Genomic DNA, 26,960 nt, shown 5'->3' on the forward strand with positions numbered 1-26,960 from the left:
TATAAAAGCCCCAATTTAAGAATACTATCCAGATACTGTTTGATCCCAAATATGGTCCTTACGTGACTCCCAAGGTACAGTCAACTTCTATGCTGTGGAAGACATGGATTACTGACTCCCAGTAAGGTCTCCTGCTCACCTTGTACCCAGCAGAGGAGAGAAATGGAGGGCAGTTACACAGCATTAGGCAGCTCTCATTTCTTACCCAATCGTTCATTCTCCTGGACCTCAAATACGGTTACTGGTGATGGACATGTAGGTGGATTATCATTAATATCTTTAACTTTTACATGAATTTCCAGCGGATATGAAAGTGGTTTTCCGTACTCATCCTTTGCAACTGCATAAAAAACATACTACAACAGGAAAGTCAGAGTTAAGACAAGACTCACCCACCACCCTCTGTCAAAAGCAGAGAAAATCGCTGTTTCATTTCTATGTCATTTACTCCCTTATTTTTAATTCACTTAGAATTGGAAAATTTAAAAAAATGAGATGGGTCAGAATTATGTGAAAATTATCATGTCTTTGAAAACAAATAATATGCTGGAGTCTGAAATGTGTTTTTTTTTCTTTAAAGTAAAATCCATTTTGCTCTCAACTGTAGATGGGCATAGGACTTTGTCTTGTCGCCTGTGAAACTCTTCTCTTTTACTCACTGCATCCTTTTCTTCTCGGTCCAAGGGCTGAGTCATGTAAATATCTCCTTCCTGGTCAATTGAAAATGGGAATCTTGGCAGCTTCTCTTTGTCAACTAAGGAATATTGTGCACCGGGATCATTCCACCGCACCTACAGGGCCCAAAGTCAGTTGTGAGGAAAGCTATATTTGGACTGAGAGAACTGGAAAGGAAATAATTTTCTAGTTCTCAATTTGAAATCTCTGACAACCTTGTATGTTTGTGGTTTCTTGTAACAACTGAATTACGTTTTTCACTTTTAACCTAAAATAAGCCTGTTTCCCCCCACCAAGTTATATTGCTCGAAAAAAGCACACCAGGAAATGTTTCTTCTCTAAAGCAATTCTTCACAAACCCTCTACAGGGTTTCTGGGCTGCTTTCTTTTGGAAGTCTGACTGTGAAAGCTTTCTATCCACGAACCATCCATTTAAGAAACAAAATGTACTTTGTGGCTGGCAGTGTCTGAAGACTAAGCCACAATGTATGGTGAGCATCTAATACTCACCAATGAAGATGAACAGGGGCAATAGGGGCCACTCTGAAGTCTTCTCCATGCCATTAAGTAAGACAAATGATACAAAAATAAGGACATTCCTTTCCTAAATATTTAGCCTCAGAGACTTCAGGGATGAGAATAACTGCCAACTCCTAGGGTTGTTTGTAAACAACCTGGCAAAAATAAAAAATAAACACAAGTAAGACCAGTCTACTTGCTATATAGACAGAGCCTGGTCTGATATATTAATAATGTTTACTGAGTTTGCCACATGCCAGACACAATTCTAAACATATTTATGTGTTATCTCATTTAATCTCCAAACAGTCCTCTGACGTACAGACTACTGTTATCTCTATTTTATAATGAAGAAACTAGGGCACAAAAAATTTAAGCGATTTGCCCAAGGTCCTACTGCTAGTTGAAATTTCCACAGTAAACTATTCTCAGAGCAGCCTGGGAAGATATCACAGCAGCAACTTTGTCCCTTGCTAATTATTTAAGCATCACCCATTGTCCCTGCAGACTACCTTCTTGGTTCTAAAGTGGGCTCCTCTTGTGTTCTAAAAATTCAGTCTGAGTTCCTCTTCCCATCTCCCCCTCCCCCCTCCCCCCTCCCCCTCCTCCCTCCCCTTCTCCCGCTCCTCCTTCCCCCTCTCCCCCTCTCTCTTTCTCCCTCTCTCCTTTTGGGTTTCAGAACACCCAGAGCATTTTTTCCAGACCTGAAAATTGGGTAGGCACTCTAGAATTTTCCCTTGGCAGCCCCAAGGCAACTAAGCATGAGTTCTTTGCAGCATTTACAAATCCCTTTGGGAGTAACCTGAATAATAGCTATGAAGACTTTAGTCTAGGCCCCCAATCAGAAATTCTCATGGTAATGAGTGCTGACATGCTTTCTTTCTAACTGGGAAACCAGAATTCTTCCTGCTGTTCTTCCTTTTTTTTCCCTCCTGAAGTTGAAGTTCATTAATTCAACATTCAATAAATAAATGTCCCTGGGCCCATCCCAATAAATATGATGGAATAGGCCATTCCAGGGCCCCTTAACAATAGTAGCATTAAAAAAAATTAGGGGAACTACAGACTAGTACTTCTTCATAATAATATCTTTTAATATCTAATATTTTTATCTACTTTTACAGATACTGTCTCAGTTAATCTTCACAAAACACTGAAGTATTATCCCTATTTTATTGATGAGACATTGGGGCTCAGAATAGTTAAATGACTTGTTTATGATCAGTAATTCAAGTGATGGAACAGGAATATGATTTTGTTCATCTGCTTCCAAATCCAGGGATCTCCCACTAACCCACAGCTTTCATGTGGAGGAATTTCCTGGGCTTCCAGAAAATATCAAATCTGGGTGGAGTCCAGAGTGAATTTCTAGGAGCTAAGGTAGGAGGGGGCCCAGGGTAAGAGCACATGCCACGGAGGTGGGGAAGTAGGAGCATCTGAACGGAGGGGAGAGGCACACACAGGAGATAGAGTGCCAGGGGTGAGGGAGTTTCCAAGGGGAAAGGTTCCCTACTATGATCCTTTTACCCCTAGCCAGTCCTATCTCTGTCCCTCAGCCTAAGATGGGCAAGTCTATTGGGTCAAGATTTTTTCCACAATAAGAAGCAGCAGCCTTTCAAAACTATTTGCAACCCCCAAATCAAACCATGTCCATACATAGTGCACCATAAATGACCCACTGCAGGGCTGCCATATCCCACACTGCTAACAGGGAACAACAAACATCACTGCTGTCTACTTTTAAGGTGAGGGTGAGTGAAGTTCTCTCTGAAAGCAAAAGTATATATCTGATGTAGTTTGGATGTTTGTCCCCTCCAAATCTCATGTTGAAATGTAATCCTCAGTATTGGAGGTGAGGCCCAGTGGGAGGTGGGATCATGGGGGCAGATCCCTCGTGAATGGCTGAGCGCCATGCCCTTGGTGGTAAGTGAGTTCTCACTCTGAGTTCACATGAGACCTGGTGCTTAAATGTGTGTGGCACCTCCCACCTAACTCTCTTGCTCCCATTGTCGTCATATGATGCTCCTGCTCCCCCTTTGCCTTCTGCCATGATCGTAATTTTCCCAAGGCCCTCAACAGAAGCAGATGCTGGAGCCATGCTTGAACAGCCTGCAAAACGATGCACCAATTAAACTTTTCTTTACGAATTCCCCACCTCAGGTATTTCTTTATAGCAATACAAAAACGGCCTAACATAATACCTGCATCCAAGTTGCCTGCCCATGATGCATGGTCAAGTCCAGTGACTCGGGGCCAGAGGCTATATAATTTGCTTTATAATCATGCTATGAAAAAGGTATCTAATAAGTGTATCAGTGAAGACTGTGAGGGTGGGTCTCTACAAAGTGAAGCCATTTATCTAGTTGGCTCTCAGTGTTACTTGGGCTTGGGTACTACCTGAGTGATTTTGATGGGGTGAGGATCAGTTGAGTTTTCCACCATCTCCACAGGTTTTGGTGCTTTCCAAATATTCTCTGTCACTATGATATCCACAGATGTGGTATCACTGAAGGAATTCTCACTCTGGCCTCCCATGTCCTTCACTGAGATCACCAGATTATAGGAAGGATTCTTAGCAGGATTCAGTTCCTGAGATCCTGTGAGAAGTAGGGGAGAAGGGAATAGGAAGTGTCTCTGGAAGAGACAGACCAAACTCCCTTTTTCTGACCGAGACAGTCCTACCAGGGCACCCCTGAACTTACCCTCTCGGGTAAGAGAGATGGCTCCCGTTTTGTTGTTGATCTGAAAGTACATGACATTGTTGATCATGGGAAGCTGGATGACAATCTGGTAATAAAGCTGGCCATTGGGAGTGGCCGGATCATCCAGGTCTGTGGCATTGACGTACAAGAAGGGCTTTCCTGTTTAACAAAACGTACCCAGAAAAAAAAAAAAAAAAAAGATATTAATTGACACCCAAACCAACCATAGCTACTTTTTCCATCTAAAAAGTGGAGATATAATAGGGAAAGGTATGACAATTCACACCAGTGGGGAAATAAATATTTATCCCACTCCCCCCTTCCCTAAAATAAGGTTTCTCAAGGTCTGGTCCAAGAACCTCTAAGGGTCCCTGAAACTGTTCAAGTGCTCTGTAAAGCTAAAGGTCATGTTTCTGTAAAAGACCCATCTAAAGTACAAGATAATTTAATGAATTTTAGTGTAAAAGAATGGAAAATATGGTATTAATATTGATTTCACTTTGCAACTAATCTTTAAGAAACCACAATTTATTGAGTTTGGGTATAGTACTAAAGAATGTCCAGTTATCTGAAAATACTATTAAAATATTCCTCTCTTGTCCAACTGCATATCTGTGTGAGGCTAATTTTCCTTCATATATTTCAACCAAACTAGCACATGGCAAGAGAATGAATGTAGAAACAGACATGAGAATCCAAGCGTTTTCTATTAATCCAGACATTAAAGAGATTTGCAAAGATTAACACAATGCCATTTTTCTTACTATTTTTGTCTTTAAAATCAATTATTTTTCATTAAAACATGTTGATTAGTGTTATTTTAAATGAATTAATAATTTTTTAAAATTTCTAATACAGTAAATGTTGATAGATATAACCAGTGATGTACTAGAGACAGCTCATGAGACTCAGTTGTTGAATTTTCAGAAATTTTGTGTGTCAATTATTAATACCAATGGTCACTTGAAATAGGCCATGGTAGGAGTATTTGCAACATGGAAACTGGAAAATTCTACAAATCAGAGCTTTGTCCCCCTAGAAAAATAGCTGTTAAGCCTTTACCAGGACACCACTGGATATAACCCATGTGTCTAAAAGTTCTCTGGAGTCCTTAGTAAATTTTAAGAGAATATACAAGTCCTGAAACCAAAAAGTTTGAGAGCCATTTCTCTAGCAGATTCTATTAGTGAAGAGAGAAAAGGTACGGCCTGGAGGCTACACATTTAGCAGAGTCTGTGTGAGTCTTTGGTATGCAGCTTCAGGGACAGGGACATCACTCCACATAATAAACTGAAGTGAATTTTTTCCTGGAATTCTCAGAGGCAGGCATTGAAGAAAGAGAAGGAAGAAGCTTGATGGTGGGATGATGCAAATGGCCCCAAGTCTTGATTAGTATTATTTTAAATGAATATCTTTAAAATTTCTAATACAGTAAATGTTAATAGATAAACCATATTTCTAAGAACTCTGAAGTCTAATATTCATTTCTGTTGTGTGCAACTGTTAGGAGGTGATGCTCCTTCCTAGGTGCCTGCTGGACACACTCACGCCTTAATGAAGGCCTTAATGAAGGGCTTTTGTGGAAGTGAAAGGTAGAAGGTCAATGCAGCATAGAGAAGGGCTGAGCCACAGATGGGATGTAAGAGAAGAAAAGAGCTGGAAACCACCAGTGACAATATCAATGGAGGTTCCTGAGAAGATACAGGGGAGTAAGCTTACCTTTCTAGAGTGTTCTAGAGCTCTGAGGTATCTTAAAGATCACCCTAGAAAAGCGTTTTTCAACTGGGGGTAATTTTTGAGACAGAATCTCACTCTGTTGCCCAGACCGAGTGCAATAGTGTGATCATGACTTACTGCAGCCTCAATCTCCTGGGATCAAGTGATTGTGCCACCTCAGCCTCCCAAGTAGCTAGGACTACAGGCATGCACCACACCTGGCAAACTTTATTATTTTTTGTAGAGACAGGATCTCACTTTGTTGTCCAGGCTGGTCTCAAACTCCCAGGCTGGTCTCAAACTCCTGGTTGAAGTGATCCTCCCACCTCAGCCTCCCAAAGTGCTGGGATTTTGTGCCCTCCACCCACCAGAGGATATTTGGCAATGCCTGGAGACATTTTTATTGCCACAACTTGGCGGGGGGGCACATAATGGATAGAGGTCAGGGGGATGCTGCCAATCATCCTACAAGGCACAGAATAGCCTCTGACCAAAAAAAGAATTATCAGACCCAAGATGTCAATACGTAGTGCTGCATTGAGAGACCATGCTCTGGAGCAATAGAGATAGTGAAACAACTCCCAAATCAGTGTGAAATGTAGGTAAGATAGTGCTTATTGAGTGACAGCTGCAGCTATTAGCCACACAAGTCTGCCCCTTCCACCTGACACCCTTCCATCTTTCCATAAATATCTCTGGCCCCTGCCTGTTACCTGGGCGAGAGTTCTGCCTTACTGAGCCTTCGTACTTTGACTGGAGAAACATGGGTCGATTGTCGTTGATGTCCTTCACTTCTATGGTGATGGGGACTGGACCCTCCACTATAATTCCATTAGCGTCCAGGGCTGCAACCTGATGTTGAGGAAAAGGAAACCATGTTGGTGAGACTGAACTTCATGTCACATGCCCAAAAATCACTTGAAGGAAATTAGAACTCAAAGAACCAATGGCCTGGTGACTGTAGGAGAGAAAGAACTCACAAAAGGCCAAATTGGGAAATGCTAAAATAGGGATTGTATCAGTTAAGCCTGGCTAATCATGATGGTGACTTTCTATCAGCAGGGTGTTCTGGACACTGAACATGCGTCTGTTCTGGATGGCTGGAGTCCATGAAACAAGAGCACTGTGACCCCTGAGAATATGAAAGTGTTGTGTTCTCTTCCAGAGCCATTATGGCAGTCAGCCTGCAAGGCCTGCAGCAGAAGTACCAGACAGAAAGCTTTTATCTCACTCTTTTTTCCATAGTAGGCTCTCTGACTTTCCTAAGTATTCAGATACCAACGGTGAAAACTAAAGGAGAAAGAGAGGGAGAAGGGTCTTTTTAGTCAGCTTCTGGCTACTGGTTCCCTCTGCTTCTTCCAACACCCAAAGGAGCTCCATCCCAGCACCGATACAGCCTTCTTCATGGGTCCCAAGCCAATGCAACAGCCACAGGCAGATACCATTGAAGTATCAGAGATGTGCTGACTTTTGATCCAAGTACCTAAGCATGGTCTTACTTGGATAAGTAATGCCATCAGAGGGTCCTGGCAATGTAAGTGGGGTTACGCTGGTTAAAAAGCCTAAGGAAAAGGGTATGTTTGCCACACCCCTCTGTAGTTGGTAAGAAATGGACATATGAGGATTGCAAAGCGTCCCATTAATGTAAGGAAAGCTGTAACTGGATTCTATGCAAGGAAGGAAGATGCCAGCCATACTTCCAGAACAAAGGGTGCTCAGAGAGGTTGGAGTTAGATCCCTTCACCTGGTATCAATTTACCTGGAGATTGTGAGTAGATCTTGTTTCCCTGTCCAAGGCTCTGGTGCAATACAGAAGTCCCTCCCGTTCTATCATAAATATGTTGTCTGTCTCCCCAGTTAGTTCAAAAGTCACAGCAGGAGGATTGGCCTTAAACTGGGGAAAAAGCAAAAAACAGATTAAGTTGTAAGGGAAAAAACAATGTTGTGGAATTTGTAGAAAGCCACCAATTTTAGGTAAAATTTTCATTGGTTCAATTACTAAATAAGAAATCCTCAACTTTTAAAGTGGTACCTTCTAAAAGTTTGTTTGCACAATAACTGTGTAACATTTAACATACGTTTTCCTCAAGAGACTGTATACTATTATTCAATACATTGACAAAAGTCATTGATGCTTTAAATTATAGCTGGGGTTAAAAGAGACTTTTTGGTAATATCTGAAATCTATGACATTACTAGCTTCTAAGAAGCATTAAAAGGGTAGCTTTCTCTCTAGGATAAAATATGTCATTTAGCACTTCTAAAAATTGTGACAAAGATTAATAGACACGTTAATGTTAAGGAAAACAATTTATAAGTGGCTTTAACTTAATGCAAATGCTATATGATAATCTATTACTTTTTCAGAAGTGGAGAAAATACCGACCACCATATTCATAGATATGGCTATATCACTTTTAAGACCACAGCAACAGAAAATTCACATAAAACTAAGAAAACATAAAAGCTGTTCAACCTTAAGTTTTAGTATACTTTTATATATTTTTATTAAATTAAATGCAATATCAAAGTTAGTATGGATATAAAGAAACATTGTTGATGGAAATATAAATTCCTATAATCCCTTTGGAAATAACTTGAGGCATAAAATGTTTGTACCCTTTGATAGCAAACATTACTATACATAATTTACCCTAAGGAAATATTTTTTCAAACAGGTACATGCTTGTAGTCAAAGTAACTTTATTTATAATACCAGTAAGATTGAAAACTCCTAAATGGTCAAAAAAAAGGACAGTGAAATTATTATGGCACATGAACTTGACAGAATATTAATCATTAAAATGTTCATTCTACAAATTATGAAGAAACATAAGAAACAATGATGTAAAGTAACAGAAGTAAATTTGAGAGTAAATCTAGACTGTTACAGTACCAAAAGAATTCATGTCAGTAGGTAAGAAATGGAATTTAAAATATAAGAAGAGTTGATGTGTTAAATGGGTAAGATTATAAGTTAAAAAGTTTTTGTGCATGTTTGCTTGTTGATATTATATTGCTTATATAAGAAATGAACATGTTGCTATTTTGTGTTTTCAGAAAAAGACCTGGACATCAGTGAGAAAGGTGGAGTAAGGGCCTTCAGAAAACTGCTCCTCCATAAAAGCAATGAGAACACTGGCAAAAATTGTAAATATCATCTTTTTCAGAATATGGGAAATTAACCAGATGCTTGCAAAATCCAAGGAATGTTTATTTAAAAAAAAAAAAACTAAGCTTTGTGGTGTTTTAATGCACCCTAATCCCATGGTCCTTTCCTAAGATCTGAAGTAGCCTTGAAAGCAACAGCCTCACACCACAGTACCATGGAGAGGGTGAGAAGCGTTTGTAGCTTCCCAAAAGCTCCATCACCAGAGAACTATCATTATCTATCCTGTTGGCATTTCCCTGGGAACATCTACTTACAACGCTTATCTTCATTTGACCTGACTCAGAATTCACACACCACACACAATTTTTCCCCTGGGGCATTTGTTGAAAACAACCATTAGCAATTGTTCAACTTTGCAGCTGCCTGAGGCTGTGATAACAGTTGAAGCAAAGAAGCAGCTGACCAAAACGCTTAAAAGGGAAAGCTGGGAAATGAGATGTCCATAAGGGGCTTTGAAAATCTCTAATATATTCCTGGCAATCTACAAGGCCACTATCATGAGCAGGGCTGTGTGCATGCCTGGGAAAGACCTGAGAAGGCCCTAATCCCTCACCTCTGGCTGACTTGGAGGCTCTGCATAAGCAGAAAGTGAAGGCGAAGGCAGAGTTGTAAACTGCCTGCCACATAGTTGAAGGTTGTGTCCCAACATGCACACAGTGCCCCTTGGTAAACACCAGGAGACTTACTGGCTTAAGGCATTTAAGGAAATCTCTATCTAGTCATTAGCTGAACACTAAGCTAACTGAGCAGAGACTTCAGTGGCCAGACATGACAAAGAATACAGACTTTACAGAATTCATTATGGAAAGTCACTAAGCAAACAAACAGCATCAACAACCAACTCCAGGAAAAGAAAGATACATGATTTCTAGAGTTGCCACATCACATTATTTAAAATGTTTGGTTTTCAACAAATTATGAAATGTACAAAAATATTAAAAAGTCAATAGAAACTGTCCCTGAGGAAGCCCAGATGTTGGATTTACTAAAGATTTTTAAAAATCTATTTTAGATAGATTCAAAAACTAAAGGAAATCATCTCTAAAGAATTAAAGTTTGAAAACAATGCCTCATCAGATATAGAATATTGATTAAAAATAGAAATTTTTAAAATAGAAATTCTACAGTTGACAAGGATGATAACTGAAAGGAAAGATTCATAAGAGGGTGTTCAAAAGCAGATTTGAGCTAGCAAAAGAAAGAATTTGTGAACTTGAAAATAGATTAATAGAGATTACTGAAAGAAAAAAAATGAACAAAAATGAATAGATTCCCAGAGACCAGTGAAACACCATCAAGCAGAAAAACACATACATAATAAAAGTTCCAGAAGGAAAGGAAAAAGGGGGAAAAAAGATTATTTGAAGACAGAATGACCCGAAACTTCACAAATTTAAGAAAAACATGAACCTATATATCCAACAATCACTATGAACTCCAAATAGAATAAACTCAAAGAAATCCAAACTTAGTCACATCATAAACATTTGAAAGATAGAGAATCTTAAAAGTGCATAGGCTCATCACATGTAAAGGATCCTCAATAAAATTAACAGCTAATTTTCCATAGAGATCAGAAGGCAGTGGAATGACACATTCAAAGTGCTAAAAGAGGCCGGGTGGGGTGGCTCACGCCTATAATCCCAGCACTTTGGGAGGCTGAGGTGGGCAGCCACGAGGTTAGGAGATCGAGACCTTCCTGGCTAACACGGTGAAACCCCATCTCTACTAAAAATACAAAAAATTAGCCGGGCATGGTGGTGGGCGTCTGTAGTCCCAGCTACTTGGGAGGCTGAGGCAGGAGAATAGCGTGAACCCAGAAGGCGGAGCTTGCAGTGAGCCGAGATTGTGCCACTGCACTCCAGCCTGGAGGACAGAGTGAGACTCCCAGAGTGAGACTGTCTCGAACAAAAACAAGCAAACAAACAAACCAACCAAAACAAAACAAAGTGCTGAAAGAAAAAGAGTGGCCAAGTAAGAACTGTAAATCCAACAAAACTATCCTTCAAAATGAGGATAAAATTAACCTATACTACTATCAGACAAAACAGACTTTAAAACAAAATTTTCAGAGACAAAATGGGATCTTCTACAATGATATAAGGGTCAATCCATCAAGAAACCATAGCAATTATAAACATATATGCACCTAACAATGGACCTCAAAACACATGAAAGAAAAGCTGACAGAATGGAAAGGAAATTAAATAATTCAACAGTAATAATTGAAGATTTCAAGACTTTACTTTAAATAATAGAATAGAAAATCAATAAGGAAACAGAAGACTTGAACAATACTATAAACCAATTAGAAACTAACACCCAACACTCCATCCAACAAAAGCCAGTCACATGGAACATTCTCCAGGAGAGGTTATATGTTAGACCATAAGCGAGTCTCAATAAATTTAAAGGGATTGAAGTTATACAAAGTATTTGACAATTGAATACAATTAAAAACAATATAAGGAAATTTGGGAAAATCACTAATATGTAAAATAACAATATACTCTAAAAACCAAAGGTCAAAGAAGAAATCAAAAGGGAAATTAGAAAATACTTTGATGTAAATGAAAATGAAACACAGCATGCCAAATCTTATGGGATGCAGATAAAGCAGTACTTAGAGGAAAATCTATCACTGTAAATGTTCATACTTTACAAAGATGAAATATCCCAAAGAACCTAATCTTCTACTTAGAAAAAAAAAAAAGAAAAGAAAAACAAGAAAAAGAAGAATAGCAAAGCAAGCAGAAGAAAATAACAAATATCAGAGTGGAAATTAATGAAATGGAGAATATAAGAGCACAGGAGAAAAGTCAACAAAACCAGAGTTGATTATTTGAAAAGATCCACAAAAGTGACAAACTTTTGGCTGGACTGATCAAGAAAAATGAGGTAAGATTCAAATAACTAGAATCAGGAATATAAGAGGACTACTACCAACCTTATAGAAACAAAAAGTATTAAAAAGAATATTGTCAACAATTGTTTTCCCACAAATTAGACAACCTAGATCAAATGGACAAATTTCTAGACCGACAAAAACTACTAAAACTGATTCAAGAACACGTAGAAAATCTGAATAGAACTATAACAGGGGTTGTATTAGTAATCAAAAAATTTCCACACACAAAAAAGCCCAGAACCAGATGGCTTCACTACTGAATTGTACCTAACATGTAAAGAAGAATTAACATCAAACCTTCAGAAATTCTTCCAAAACTAGAAGAGTAAGGAACACTTAATTCAATTCATTCTATGAGGCCAATATCCTGATACCCAAACCAGAAAAAAGTCAATGCAAGAAAACTTCAGACTAATGTCTCTTTTGAATATAGGCACAAAATTTTCCAATGAAATACTAGCAAACTGAATCCAGCAACATATGAAAAGTATTATATACCATTACCAAGCGGAAATTATACCAGAATACAAAGCTGGTTCAATCTATGAAGGTCAATTAAGGTAGTACCCCATATTGATAGAATTAAGGACAAAAACCACATATTTCAATAGAGGCAGCAAATCATTTGACAAAATCCGTCATCCTTTCATGATAAAAACACTCAACACACCAGGAATAGAAGGTGACTTCTCAGCCTAATAAGGACACCGAAGTAAGCCCCACAGCTAACATTGTACTTAATGGTGAAAGACTGAAAGCTTTCCCCATAAGATCAGAAACAAGACAAGGATACTCAATCTTGCCACTTCTATTTAACATTGTACTAGAGATTCTAGCAAGGGGAATTAGGCAAGAACAAGAAATAAAAGGCATAAAGATTGGAAATAAAAAAATAAAACTATCACTATTCACGGATGCCATGATTTTATATAGGGAAAATTCTAAGGAACCTAAAAAAACTATTACAGCTAAGAAACAAGTATTATAAGGTTTCAGGATAAAAGATCAATAAACAAAAATCAATCTTTCTAACCATTAGCAAATAGCAACCCAAAAATGATATTTTTAAAATTCCATTTACAACCACAACAAAAAGAATAACATATCTCAGAATAAACTTAAGCAAAGAAATATGAAGCTTATAAAATGGAAACTACAAAACACTGTTGAAAGAAATTAAACAAGTTCTAAATAAATGGAAAGACACGTAGTGTTTACAGATTTAAAAATCTAATGCTATTAAGATGGCAATACTTCCCAAGTTTATCTACTGATTCAATACAATCCCTATCAAAATTACAGCTGCCTTGTTTGTAGAATTTACAGGCTGATCCTAAAATTCATATGGAACTACAGGGGACTCAGAATAGCCAACAACAAAGTAGGAAGACTTAACATTCTCTAATTTCAAAATTTACTACAAGGGTGTAGTTCCAGATAATGCAGTACTGGCATAAACATATATAGATCAATGGAATCATAGTGGGAGGCCAGAAACAATTCAATTGATTTCTGATGAGGATGCTAAATTCAGTGGGGGAAAGAATCGTGTTTTCAATAAATGGTGCTAGAACAACTGAATATCCACATGCAAAAGAATGAAGTTGGACCCTTACCCCATACCATACACAAAACTATCTCAAAATGGATCAAAGACCTAAATAGAAAAACTAAAACTATAAAACTCTGAGAAGAAAGCATAGACGTAAATCTTTATGACCCCGAATGAGGAAATGGTTTCTTAGATATGACATCAAAAGTACAAATAACAATAACAATATAAATTGGACTTCATCGAAATTCAAAGCATTTGTGCTTCAAAGGACACTACCAAGAAAGTGAAAAGATAACTTATAGAATGTGAGAAAATACTTGCTGCAAATCATATCTGATAAGGGAGAGAACTTGTATACGGAATATGTAAATAATTCTTACAACAATAGAAAGACAAATAACCTGATTAAAAGTAGGCAAAGGATTTGAATAGACATCTCTCCCAAGAAGATATATGAATAGTCAATTGCCCCATGAAAAAATACTCAACATCAGTCATTAGGGAAATATAAAACAAAACCACAAAGAAATACCACTTCACAACCACTAGGATAGCTATAATTAAAAAAAAAAAAGGCAGATAATAACAAGTGCTAAGGATATGGAGAAATTGGAACTCATACATTGCTGGTGAAAATGTAAAATGGTTCAGCTGCTTTGGAGAACAGTTTGTGGTTTCTCAAAAGTTTAAACAGAATTAACTTTGACCCAGCAGTCCTGCTACTGAGTGTGTGTGTGTGTGTATGTCCAAGAGAATCGAAAACATGTCCTCATAAAAAGTTGTACATGAATAGCCATAGCAGCGTTATTCATTATAGCCATAAATGAAAAAAAAAGTCCATCAATTGACACATGGATATCCAAAATGTGATATATCCAGATGATGGAATATCACTCAGTCATAAAAAGGAATGGAGTTCTGGTACATGTTACCAACATGGATGAATGTTTAAAACACTATGGTACATAAAAGAAGTCATACATAAAAGGCCATATGTTGTATGATTCCATTTACATGAAATGTCTAGAACAGGCAAATCTACAGAGATCAGGAGTAGATTAGTGGTTGCCCAAGGCTGAGGGGAGTGGAGGCTGGAGAGTGACTATTAATAGGTGTAGGATTTCTCTGGAGGCTGATGGAAATGTTCTGTAATTAGATAGCAGTGATATTTGCACGTCTTTTTAGATACTAAAAACTACTGAATTTTAGAGGCATGAATTTTTAGGGTTACATCTTATTTAAAATGAGAAAAAAAGACCTCTCTCAGATTTATATCACACTGTCTGATGATCTGGAAGCCCCTGGTGAGTACAGAGCTGGCACTAGCTGAAAATCCACAATGAAAGAAGTGTATGGTGGTTCAGTTCATTTTATTTTTGAGGACATATTAAAAACCCAAGAACCAACCTCATGGGGCAATGAGTGTTCTTCATGCCTCCGTAGGTCCAGGTGCTGGATGAGAGGATCTGTACACCTACCTCCTCCCCACCACTGAAGCAAAGAGCTCCGAGCACATCTTACCAAGGCTGGGTTTGCTGCATTCTTTCCACATACAAAGACGGAGAGAGCAGAATGTGCTTGACTAGAAGTCAGGAGACCTGTGTTCTACTGTTGGCTCTGCCATTAACTAACTTAAGCCTCAGTTTCCCCATTTTTAAAACAAGCGGTTGTACCAAAACTCCCCAGTGTGTTTTCTACCATGAAGCTTCTGTGATTCTAAAAAGAAAATCCCCTTCATCTTCCTCTCACTACTCTGTCATCCCAATCCTACACCCTACCCCAATACACACACACACACACACACACACACACACACACACACACACCCCTGTAAAGAAGAAACATTCAACCATGATAACCAGGCTATCATTTCCTGCCAAGAAGGGATAACTTTGCAGCATGGCTAACAGAAAAACTAAAACAAAACAAAAAAAGAAACGTGGAGCAGCCCAAGGAATGACTTTTACTGGCTAGTATCCCCAGAGACTCTGGAATGATCCTACTGAACAGTTTCTAGGTCTGGATGTTTGTCCGTTGTAAAGCTTGTAAGTTGAAGATTGCATCTATGTACAATCCTGATTCTCTTCAATGGAGTGTGGACCTGTACTCACAGAACACCTACTCTATTTTGACCTTGAGTCTTTTCATACAGAAATCTCAGAAGTAGCCACAAACTTTGTTTCACAAATATGTTTTGTTTAGCTTGTAATTAAAAAAAACTATGCCAATTTTTTTACATTAGTGAATTTTATATAAATATAACATTTTATGCCTTTTCTAGGAAAATTATAAAATCTAGTACAGTAGTACCCAAATTCTAACTCGTGAAAATTGTCTGGAGCTAAATTAAGCCTATCCCCTTTTGACTTACTTTCAGTTTGCCACAGTCCCCACTACTCCCTCTTGTCCCAAATACTAAAGACAAGTATGAGAAAGCGTTTGATTTCATATTTGTGCAGTTGGGTTTTTTTCTCATATCTGTTTTTTGTTGTTGTTGTTTGGCTGTTGTTTTTCTTTTTTCCAGATGGCTTCATTTATCACTCAGCTAGCCCCTAAGAGCAGTTGAGATAACTCACCACAGACAGGTATCTATGTCATACCCAAGCACTCTATTGGCACCTATATAAGGAAGTCTCCCCAATCTGTATCTCCTGACCCATATTAACACTGTCTGAGACCTCTCCACCTGGCTGCCCCACAGATAACCTTAAAATCAATAAGCCTAAAACTCATTCACTTTTCTCTAAATCTTTTGCTGTACTCTCTCTCTCTCACTCAGTGACACCATTAACTACCCAGTCAAGCAAGCCAGAGACCTAAGAGTTGTCCTTCTTTCTGTTCCCTCATCCCCTGTGCTCATTCAGTAACTTATAAACAACAGAAGTTTATCGCTCATAGTTCTGAAGGCTGAGAAATCCAACCAGCAGATTCAGTGTCTGGTGAGGGCCCACTCCTCACAGACTGCACCTTTCATGTGTCCTTACAAGGCAGAAGAGGCAAACAGGCACCCCCAAGCGTCTTTTATAAGGGCACTAATCCTATTCATAGAGGTAGAGCCTTCATGATCTAATCACCCACCAAAGACCCTAACTCTTGATATTATTACATTGGAGATTAGGCTTCAACATATGAACTTTGTGGGGACACCAACATTCAGACCTCTACAGTTACCTAAACCAGGCCTCCCTCACTTCCCGTTGAACTATTGAAAACAGTTTTCTAAAATCCTTTTAACCTCTAGGCTCACTCCCTTGCAGCTCATGCTCTGAGTGATCACACAGTAAGCTTCTACAGCACAAATCTAGTTACGGTTTTCCTTGTTGAAACCCTCCAGCAGCACCCTGCAGCCTGCTATAGGATGAAGGGCCAGTCCAGCCCGTGCTGATCTCTGCAGGCATGCAGACCTTTGACTGCATCCTGTCTCCCACTCTAGACTCTGGCCCACATGCCAGCTGTCATTTTCTTGACAAGTGCACACCCCCATGCTTTTTCCCATCCTGTACTCAGTACCTGCTTCCTGACTGTGAGCACCTGCTCGTTTTTGAGTACTCAGTTTAGGAGTCAATGAAACCTCTTCTGTTTACTCACTACCATCTTTATTTGAAATTGATCATTCTTAGATTTTCAGTGTTCTCACCACAAAAAAGAGATAAGTGAGATAATGCATATGTTAATTAGCTTGATTTAGTCATTTCTCTCTATACTTCAAAACACATTTTACACAATATGTGCAATTTTGTCAATTAAAAATAAACATAAACAAATAAAAATCAGTCACTCTTTCTTAGCTTACCCTCTGCCCCCTCCACATCCCACCAGCCTCCCATGAGAACCTTCAGTGCATGTGTCTGTTTCCTTGTTAGTTTTCTCTTACTAGCTGGTAAGCTCACCGGAGCAGGGATGGAGTCGGGATCATCCCATATCCCCAGTACCCAGCAGAGCACCTGGTATATATAGTAGTCACTCCATACATGGTTAATAAAAGAAAGTCTGTGAGAGAAAGTAAGTAATTCAACTCTGTGTGAGCCCCTGCCAGAGTCTCCTAGCCAGTTCCCTGAATCCTCTCTTTCCTCCTCTAGTTTGTAGCCAGAGTGACATTTTCTCAATGGAGTCTTGATTCAGATCCATTGCTTTTGAGAAAAACTCAAGATCCTTAGGAGTCAGGGTCCTCCCTGTCTCTGTGGCCTCCTCTCCCACCTGCTCCTCCTGGCTCCATCCTCCCTACCTGCATGGCCTTCTGCTAGTCCTCGGTATGTCTCCTGCCCTCTCCTGGCAGAGGGCAGCCATCCCTGCTGGGCCTCTTCTAAGCTTTCTTCCCTCCCTTCCTCACCAAGTTAATTCCCATCAACCTCCAGCTCTCAACACATTCACTGCTTCTTCAGGCCCTGACTTCCCTGACTGGAGAGGTCGAGGCCCCTAATAACACCCTACCTCACCGGGCTGCATAGACATGCAAGCATGCCCCTGCCAGCTCTTACTCTGGGGCCCTTTGCCCTAAGCTGGTACCAATGAAAGAAAGGGGAAGAGAGATAGCTTTCAACCTCTCCTCTGTGGAGGGGAACTGTCCAGCACAATACAGTTGTCCCTTGGCATTGGTGGGGGCTCATTCCTGGACCCATGCAGATACCAAAATCCACAGATACTGAAGGCCCTTATATAAAGTGGTGTATTATGGTCATGGAACCTACTCTCATTCTCCCATGTACATTAAACCATCTCTAGATTATTTATAATACCTAATACAATGTAAATGCTATGTAAATGATTATTATACTGTATATTTAAATTTCTATCATTTTTATTGTTTTTCCCAAATATATTTGATTCTTTGTTGGTTGAATTTGCTGATGCGTGAACCCACAGATACAGAGGGCCGTTTGTAAATTTTTGGCAGTTAATGGAAGGCACTTGCCTTAGAAGGTAGCTCAGCAACCTCTGCCACTTCCCTGGTTCAGGGGACGGGGAGGGGTCACGGGCACCCCCAAGAAGGCTCATCAGCATCCTCCAATCACTTCAGGGCCAAGTGACTTTCTCAGGGGATGTCTGGTAAATACAGTAGTGTTTTCCCCTTCTCCACTACATTTCCAGGATTATTTCTGTGTCTTTAATAGCACTTAAGATGGGACTTAGGTCCCTTCCCTTATTCCCACCTGCAGACTGCCCCTCCATCTGATACTGTTCATGGTTATCTAACTAAATAAAACGTTCACCTCCCAGTGCACCTTGACAATGGCCCACGTGGGGGCTCAGAGAAGGTGGTAAGGAAAAGGCAGTCCTCTGGCCAGAAAGCTCATTCTAGCACTGACTCCAGAGAAGCCGTATCTTCCAGTACTTGAAGCAGCAAGCTCATTGATCAGACAGCCTCGAGGGTGGATGGTCATTCCCCTCTCCAGAGACAGGTTCCCTTTCTACTCTAGGGGAGAGGCAGAGCCTGCAGCCACCAAGCTCCCTGCAGAGGGCTGGGAGCACTCGCCCCAGAGATGATTGAGGAAGTCCAAATAGAATGTCAGGTACAATTCTTATGATACTGAGGCCACTCATCTCTCTGTTTAACTTAGCTTCTGAAATCATTCTTGATAATGAGAATGTCATGCCTTTATTTTATTTCCTGCTGTACAATAGATAAGGAAGTAAAAGTCCACCAAGAGAACATACAAAATCAAGAGGACAGTGATCAAGGGTAGCTTTTACCTGGAATATAATTTGACTCGGTTCTTGGCCTTCATAAATAGAAAATGTCATGGGTTTCAGGGGTCCACTAAACTTCCCCTCTTGGCCATATCCAGTTGCCTGTTAAAAAAGAGAAAATTAGCATCTTGTATGAAGTGTCTGTGTCACTCATTGATTTTATTAGGGCTTCCAGCACCAATATACGAAACATAGGATTCTATCATGGCTGAAATCTGGTCAAAACAGGAAAGAGTGTAATAGCTGTTGAAGCTCTACCACGTCAAAGTAGCTTGTTACAAACCTTTTCATTGCTTTTCTGAAACATCTGAGAAGAATGTGAGATGAGAAGAATCACTCTATGAGAAGAATGTTAACATCCCCATATTACAAATGAAGCTTAAAAAGGTTAACACAGCACACATGCTCAGGCCTTACTGAACTAAAGCCCATGGTCTTCCACAATCCCACACTGTCTTCTAAATTATATATGTTTTTACTCCAGCTTCATAAAACACCTCCCTCCACTCTTTTTATTTTATAAAGACATTTACAGCAGATTGCCAGCACTCTAGCGTTTTGAATTTATAAGGGGGAGAAAGAAAATATAGACGTATTTAGTACAAAGTTTGCTTGGCACAGTTACACGGTAAGTTTTAGCCAAATTTGAATCTGAATTTGAACTATAACTTTAAGCAAAGCTTACTATTTTAACATTTGATTAGCTCTTTACATTCATTTAGAAAAAAACAATAAAAGTTCAAAATGTTTACTTTAAGCAGTAGCCCCACAATGGTTCCAAAATCCAAAGACCCTAAACTTGAAAGCTAAGCAGGCTCTGCAGACACCCAAGTCAAGACTGGAGTAGTAGTGAATGTGGCTGGGATGGTAAGAAGAGTGGCTCACACTTGCTAAATTAGTACATGTGGAGCTCTGTCCTAAGCACATTTAATCCTGACAACAACTCTGGCAGAAAGTTACTATTGTTAACCTTGTTTAACAGGTGATGACACTAAGACCCAAAGAGGTTAAATTATTTGCCCAGGTAGTGGCTGGAAGCAAGATTTGAACCTGAAACTCTGGAACCAGCCCTCTCAGCCTCTATGCACCAGCACCCACCAGAGCGGGTGAAACAGCCAAGGCAACCTGGAGGGAAAACTGGCGGGCTGCACTGAAGATGTGCATGAGAGTGTGACTCCCACCATTCCCAGTCTCAGAACATGGGGAGCATCACTGTAGCCCTCACCACAACAGCACCTCTGAAGGCAGATGGAGTGGGCACCCACGGGAAGGGACAGCCAGTCATGCAGCCACGTTGGGGCACCCTCTAGGACCAGGGATTTAGTGCCTCATCCCCACGCTGGCCTTCTCTCCTTCCTGGGCACGACTTTGGGTCTCCCATTTGTGGAAATCAGGGGTGAAAGAGATTGAAATCAGAAGCATGATGTGGCAAGCCAGTGGTTTTTGGAGCTAGACAATAAAAATAAAAGAGTAAAAAGTCTTCTCACTCCCTGAACTGGGTATGCAGGACAGATGTCCAGGTGCCACTAGGTTGGGGGAAAACCATTTATTTTCCAGTTATTTAGGGAGAGCAAGCACACTCTTGCCCTGGAAACTGCTCCCTGCTGGGAATACCCAAAAGCCATCAATATGCCAGTGATCAGAGAAAGGTCTTATGCTAGATCCCTCAGTCTGGGGAACCTTGACTAAGTTGGATGCTGGATGTCTGGCAAAAAAGCAATAATGAATGAGAACACAGGGGCTTTGAAGTTTGGTCTACTGTTCTCAGATTTGTGGTAGGGCCTTAGATTTGCTGCCCCTGGGCCACTGCCAAACCCTCTCCTTTTCTTCCTCCCACCACAGAGACCGGTAAACCAAGTTCCCTTTCCCAGGCTCACTTGCAGCTAGGAAGGTGGCCAAGTGGCCCAGTTCTGGTTCATGAAATGAGAGGGGAATTCCACTGGCAGTGGTCAAGCTTCCATTTTCCTGATTTTAATAAAAGGGTAGTTGTGGCTGCCATTGCCCTTTCCTGTGACTCTTGCTGAGACAATATACCTTGTGTCTGCAGTTGGGGCAGCTGTGATGAACCCTGAGAGGACAAACCAGCTCAAAAAATGGTGTAGCAAAGAAAAGTAGCCCAAGTCTCTGCAATATCATGGAATTGCTAAACCTGCCCTGGATTGCCTACTTCAGACTTCTTGTTATCTGAGGAAAATAAACCCCTATTTATTTAAAATGCTCTAAAGTCAAATAAGTCAAATTTCCTGTTACTTGCAAGAAAATGTTTTTGTTTTTTTTTTTTTTTTGAGACAGAGTTTCACTTTTCTTGCCCAGGCTGGAGTGCAGTGGCACGATCTTGGCTCCCTGCAACATCTGCCTCCCAGGTTCAAGCGATTCTCCTGCCTCAGCCTCCTGAATAGCCGGCATTACAGGCACCCACCACCACGACCGGCTAATTTTTTATATTTTTAGTAGAGATGGGGTTTCACCATGTTGGCCAGGATGGTCTCGAACTCCTGACCTCAAGTGATCCACCCGCCTCAGCCTCCCAAAGTGCTGGGATTACAGGCATGAGCTGCCACGCCCGGCCAAGAAAATGCATCCTTAACTCACAAAGTAATGTTGCCAGACTTCTAGCCCATCTCCTCCTATCTAAGTTTATCTTCCTTTGGGAGCTCTTCATCCCTTTCACTCCTTTTCCACATCTTTTCCTGTTCCATCAGCTCCTCTAGAAGGCAGGGCATAAGAACTGGGTGTGCAGGACAGATGTCCAGGTACCACCATGGTTGCTTAAGTGAGGTCAGTGCTTTCTGTGGAGCTGCTGCTTATCAGCTTTGCACTCATGTCAGCAAGCAGTCTTTCAGTTAGTCACACCAGTGAAAACTACATTAGCCACACACAAACAAGGCTGCACTTTTCCAACAAGGACAAGCTGGCTCACCCATCAGAAAATGAGAATCAAGTCTTGGTTCCAGGGTTCAAAGTTGCGTGCTCGTATCGGAGCAACAAATCTCTCTTCCTGCCAATAAACATGACTATTGCGGATATAAAGATTTCAAAGTGCATGTGCACACTGTGAATCATCAAGCCGCATTCCCCAGAAGTGGGAAAGATGGTATGGTGGAAATTTGTGAAAGGACAAGAGGGCGGCTTTATGCAGGAGTTGGAGGGAATAGCATTTTCCATCTTGCACAAAGAGGTGAAAGAGAGAGAATGGAACTGCCATCTTAAAGTCATTTTTAGCATCTTTTATGTGGCAGTAATGGGACTCGATCACCACAAGACATCATTTCTTCTGAACAATGCTATGAAGAAAGTATCTCCAGAGAAGTCCCACAGTAGAAGCAAAGCATTCAGAGACAGAGCTACCTCCAGACCAGACCCAGCGCCATTGGACCACCAAGCCCCAACTCTTAACCACATTGTTACTGCCTTCCAGGTCAAAGGACATGTGCAATTGCCAGGTTCACGTACTCGGTAGCTCCATCAAGAGCTCAGTGCAGTGATTATGTAGTATTTGTACCAAACTCATCTTCCTTCTGGAAGGCCCAGGCATAACTCCAAAACAGATGGCTCTGCCTTGGTTTCCTCCGATTCCCTGTTCAGTACCATTTCCCAAACCCTGGATCACTTATTTACTCTCTCTTTGGTGCCCTTGAAGTACATCAATGCCGTATTTGTGTTTCTAACCCTCTGATAAATCTATCTCTTGGAAAAGAACAGAAGATCTACTCGCAGTCTGGAGTAAATTAGTGCTTCTGTTGAATAAAGCCCTATGCAGAAGGCAAGATTCTTCAAGCAAACTTCCAGTCTTCATAGAAGAGGCCTTGGGAGGAGGTAGGAGAGAGAAGTGGCTCCCTCCCAACACCCCTGAAATCCCACTCCCTGACTTCACCCAGAGACAGCTGTGCTTGTGGCTTTCACCTGGGCAAGGCACTGCTGCCAGCAGTGGTTGGGCAGTATTTTCACTCTAGATAGAAATCCCACTGGGGTGAGAGTAGAGAGAAGGAAACCTTATTTTCGCCTTTCATCCAGGAATAAAAATACATGTTCCCTTCTCAGACAAGAAGCAAATAAGGCCTAATAATTTGATATTATTATTAAATAATTTAGCAGTGTGCTCAGTGCTGAATCTGCAAAGATGATAAAAGCACAGTCCATTTTTCATGGAGGTCAGGGTCCATGTGGACGTACACACTGAACACTTAAAATGCTGTAGTAATTATAGTAGCTAATGTTTACTGTGTGTTTAACCGCCAGTCGCTGATCCAAGAGCTTTGTAAATGCAGTGTCTCATTGAATTGCCACAAAATCCCATAAGACAGGTACTATTATTAGATCCATTTCACAGGGCAGAAAACTGAGGTTCAAAGCTTAGGTAACTCACCAAATTCTTATCACTGGTAGTGGAGGCACCGAGTTTGAATCCATGTCTGAATTTGTCACTACCCTGGGATAACATAGGTGACAAAGGGCATTTGAGGGGGTAGCATGAGGAGAGAGGTCAAGTGGGGATGTTTGATCCAGCCCTTCCACAATCCTGGAGACAGGCTTTGAGCCTGCAGGCTGTGAGGACTCAGGCTTCTCACAAAGTTTGAACTGCAGATTTCCCCCGGGAGGAAGGCTCTGATAGTTTTCAAGTTTCATTCAATTTCACACTGTCACTATGTGAGCTCTAGGGTATTTTTTGGGACTTGAAATTTGATGTATTATTTATGGATCCCAGAAGAAAGGAAGTAAGATTTGAGGTATGAGGATCTAGAAGCTTCCTTCTTTAAAAAAAAAAAAAAAAAGAGCAAATGCTTCCTCTAAATCTTATAATCTCGTTTCATAATACAGCAATTTTGGAGGCAACCTTTATGAACCTCAGCAGTCATGTAGATTTAAAAAAAAAGGCATCTACTGTTTACCCCAAGGTCAAGGGTGAGGACTCCCCAGTTTCTATCCAGCTCCGAGCTCTAGAAGCCTGTCAGTCAATAGGGTTAACCCAACAAATGGTTAAAGACAACCAGAAAATTCCAAACCCTTGATGAGAAGAAAAGTATAGAGCAGAGCAAGGCTGAAAATAGAGAAAATGCTTTTCTTGATGTTTTGGTGGTAAGTTTCCATGCGCAAAGTTTAAAAAAGAAAGTCAAGATTAAGGGACACAGACTAATTCATGTATCAGTGCAGTGTCTTTTCAGATTCCCTGAGCTATAGATAGATTTGTTTTCAACATTACCCATAACTGGTGTTGGCTTTTAAGAGCTGGAAAGAAAATACATTCCCTAGTTGAGGGCAGACATGTGATTTGTAGCCATTTCATCGAAAATATCACAGTGGAACAAGCTATGTTTCCATTCTATACAACAACTTAATTTTGATAGGTCATCTTTTTTTAAGTAATAATAGCCATTCTTTCCCTGGTGTGGTGTAGAAAGATAGCAGAAAATATTCTAGTAAACAAATAGAGAAGAACACCCTCTTCTCTTACCAAATAAAGCATAAGAAGACACAGGGAGTGAAGATGGGCCTGAAGTATCATAGTTTTCTTTATTCAAATTCCTGTGAAGGAACCAGATAAAAAAATGGTTAGTTACCAATCTGTTAAAATCACGTCTTTCCAATCAGTAAGAATCAATGGATGATATCCAGTTACAAATCTAGTAAAATGGTATCCCGAAAGGCCAGCCTCTCCTCTATATGGAGCAGCCCAGTCTTCCAGAAGCTTCATGCACATCATCCATAGCAATATGCAAGCCAACATCTCAAAACATGCTCACAATAATTCCATTTATCTAACTGCTTTGCTTTGTTATGATCTTCATTTCAGCGTCTTAAATGATGGGCAATGAGTGTTTGTTTTGGGGTTTTTTGAAACGCAGTCTCACTTCATCATCCAGGCTGTAGTACAGTGGTGCAATCTCATCTCACCGCAACCTCCACCTCCTGGGTTCAAGCAGTTCTCCCACCTTAGCTTCCCAAGTAGCTGGGATTACAAATGCCCATCACCATGCCTGGCTAATTTTTTGTATTTTTAGTAGAGACAGGATTTCACCATGGTGACCAGGCTAGTTTCGAATTCCTGACTTCAGGTGATCTGCCTGCGTCGGCCTCCCAAAGTGCTGGGATTACAGGTGCCCAGCCAGCAATGAGTATTCCTTTCACTCCTATTATACAGATGGAGAAGATGTATTTTGGCAGATTCCAGGATAACTAAACATTTTGATTCAAAGCCACAAACACATATGAGATTCCGCAAGTGAAAAGAACTAAAGAATGCTCACAATTCTTCATTCAAAGATGTCACCAGCTGCCTCTTTGATCTTCTAGATATTGTCATTACCTACACAATAAACCTAAGAAAAAATTTATTTCTTACTATTCCAAAAGAGATCAAACAAAAATCTGAACTCTGTCCTTATTGTCTCCTGTCCGATATTATTTTTCCCTTCCTCCTTAAGGCTTCCCATTTCACAGAGATTGTGACTTTCACTATGAGACATGTCATGACTAATTGATTTTAAGATGTGAGATAAATTTTCCACATGGCCTGGAAAACAGTGTTGTTACCTGTCATAAGTTTGGACTGCCCCCTCCCCAAAAGACGGTCAAGGAAATTTTTTTTTTTTTTTTTTTTTTTGGAGACAGAGTCCTGCTCTGTTGCCCAGGCTGGGGTGCAGTGGCACGATCTCAGCTTATTGCAAGCTCTGCCTCCCAGGTTTACACCATTCTCTTGCCTCAGCCTCCCAAGTAGCTGGGACTACAGGCACCCGCCACCACGCCCGGCTAATTTTTTGTATTTTTAGTAGAGATGGGGTTTTGCCGTGTTAGCCACGATGGTCTCAATCTCCCGACCTTGTGATCTGCCTGCCTCGGCCTCCCAAAGTGCTGGGATTACAGGTGTGAGCCACCACGCCTGGCCGAGTCAAGAAAATTTTTTTCAATGTATTTATTTCACTAAAATTCCAATCACTTTATTATCTCTAGAGATTAGGAATAATCTTGGTTTACTTCATCATCTTATTCTTTAAAGTTTTTCTACATTGAACACATATCACTAATATCACCAGCATGGAAAAATTTTCACTAACATTTTAACCACTCTAAAAATTTAGATCCTGAAAATTTTACATGCCCTACATTTGCATAACTTATATTTGAACTTTAAAGGGTAAAAATGCTATTTCATTTTAGCCTCACCAATGTTCTGGGAGATAAAGAAACAATCCTTTATTAAGCATCACCCAGGATGTAGATTTGCAGAGAGGTCTTTAAAAACAGTAACAGGCGGGAAACAATGGTTCACATCCAGAAGCCCAGCACTTTGGGAGGCCGAGGCAGGTGGGTTGCTTGAGCTCAGGAGTTTGAGACCACCCTGGCCAACATGGCGAGACCCCCATCTCTACTAAAAACACAAAAATTAGCCAGGTGGGTGACTCATTGCCTGTAATCCCAGCTACTTGTGATACAGGAGCTGGAAAGAAATTATTTAGGCAGATAGTAAGGGTAAGAGAGTCCTCAGTAAGGTTTCCTTTTAACAAAAAGCAGCCCCAAAATCATTTCTAACAAAGAGCAGCCTGTAGAATCCAGCTGCAGACATAGATAAGGAAGCTGGAAGTTTCCACAGGTGAATGCCAGCAGCTCGGCCAATAGGAAAAGGCTATCTGGGGGCCAGGCATGTTCAACAGGGCGGCTCCATCTTCCCTTTTCTTTGTAACCACGTGTACAGTAAGCAACAGACTATATGGTGCTAGCCAGGTAGAGAATCCATCTGCATAATAAAAGATTAGGCCAGCTTCTTCAAGCAGTATGCAAACATCACACCTGGTCCAACCAATCTCTCCGGCCCTGTGTAAATCAGATACCGCCTCCTCAAGTTCATATATAAAACCCCGTGCCATTTCACCACAAAACCGGAAGACCCACTCGGGCACCCCCCTCTATCTGCAGGAGATAGAGCTAATCTCTTTTCTCTTTCTTTTGCCTATTAAACCTCTGCTCTTAAACTCACTTCTTGTTTGCCCAGGTTTTCTATTTCTCTACCCTGAGTTGATGACCTTGGGT

At 40.5% G+C, this 26,960-nt stretch overlaps 1 protein-coding gene across 2 annotated transcripts in view; it reads right to left on the minus strand.

Moving 5' to 3' along the window:
• The window catches only part of CDH17 (cadherin 17), a 67,678-nt gene extending 43,010 nt beyond the window's left edge, over positions 1–24,668 (minus strand). Inside the window, exons 1-8 of one of the 2 annotated variants that reach the window (XM_034966347.2) lie at positions 24,388–24,668; positions 18,939–19,037; positions 7,372–7,506; positions 6,326–6,464; positions 3,897–4,055; positions 3,592–3,791; positions 660–791; positions 206–356 (exon numbers count right to left, since the gene is read on the minus strand). In XM_034966347.2, the coding sequence (XP_034822238.1) occupies positions 206–356; positions 660–791; positions 3,592–3,791; positions 3,897–4,055; positions 6,326–6,464; positions 7,372–7,506; positions 18,939–19,037; positions 24,388–24,438 (1,066 nt within the window). In that variant the 5' untranslated portion in view covers positions 24,439–24,668. Of the gene's footprint in view, positions 1–205; positions 357–659; positions 792–3,591; positions 3,792–3,896; positions 4,056–6,325; positions 6,465–7,371; positions 7,507–18,938; positions 19,038–24,387 lie in introns of those variants that run through there. The other variant, XM_055116737.2, reaches the window with a different exon arrangement.
• Between the last annotated feature and the right edge of the window lie 2,292 nt (positions 24,669–26,960).

This window comes from Pan paniscus, chromosome 7 (assembly GCF_029289425.2).
Source record: "Pan paniscus chromosome 7, NHGRI_mPanPan1-v2.0_pri, whole genome shotgun sequence".
NCBI classification, from domain to species: domain Eukaryota; kingdom Metazoa; phylum Chordata; class Mammalia; order Primates; family Hominidae; genus Pan; species Pan paniscus.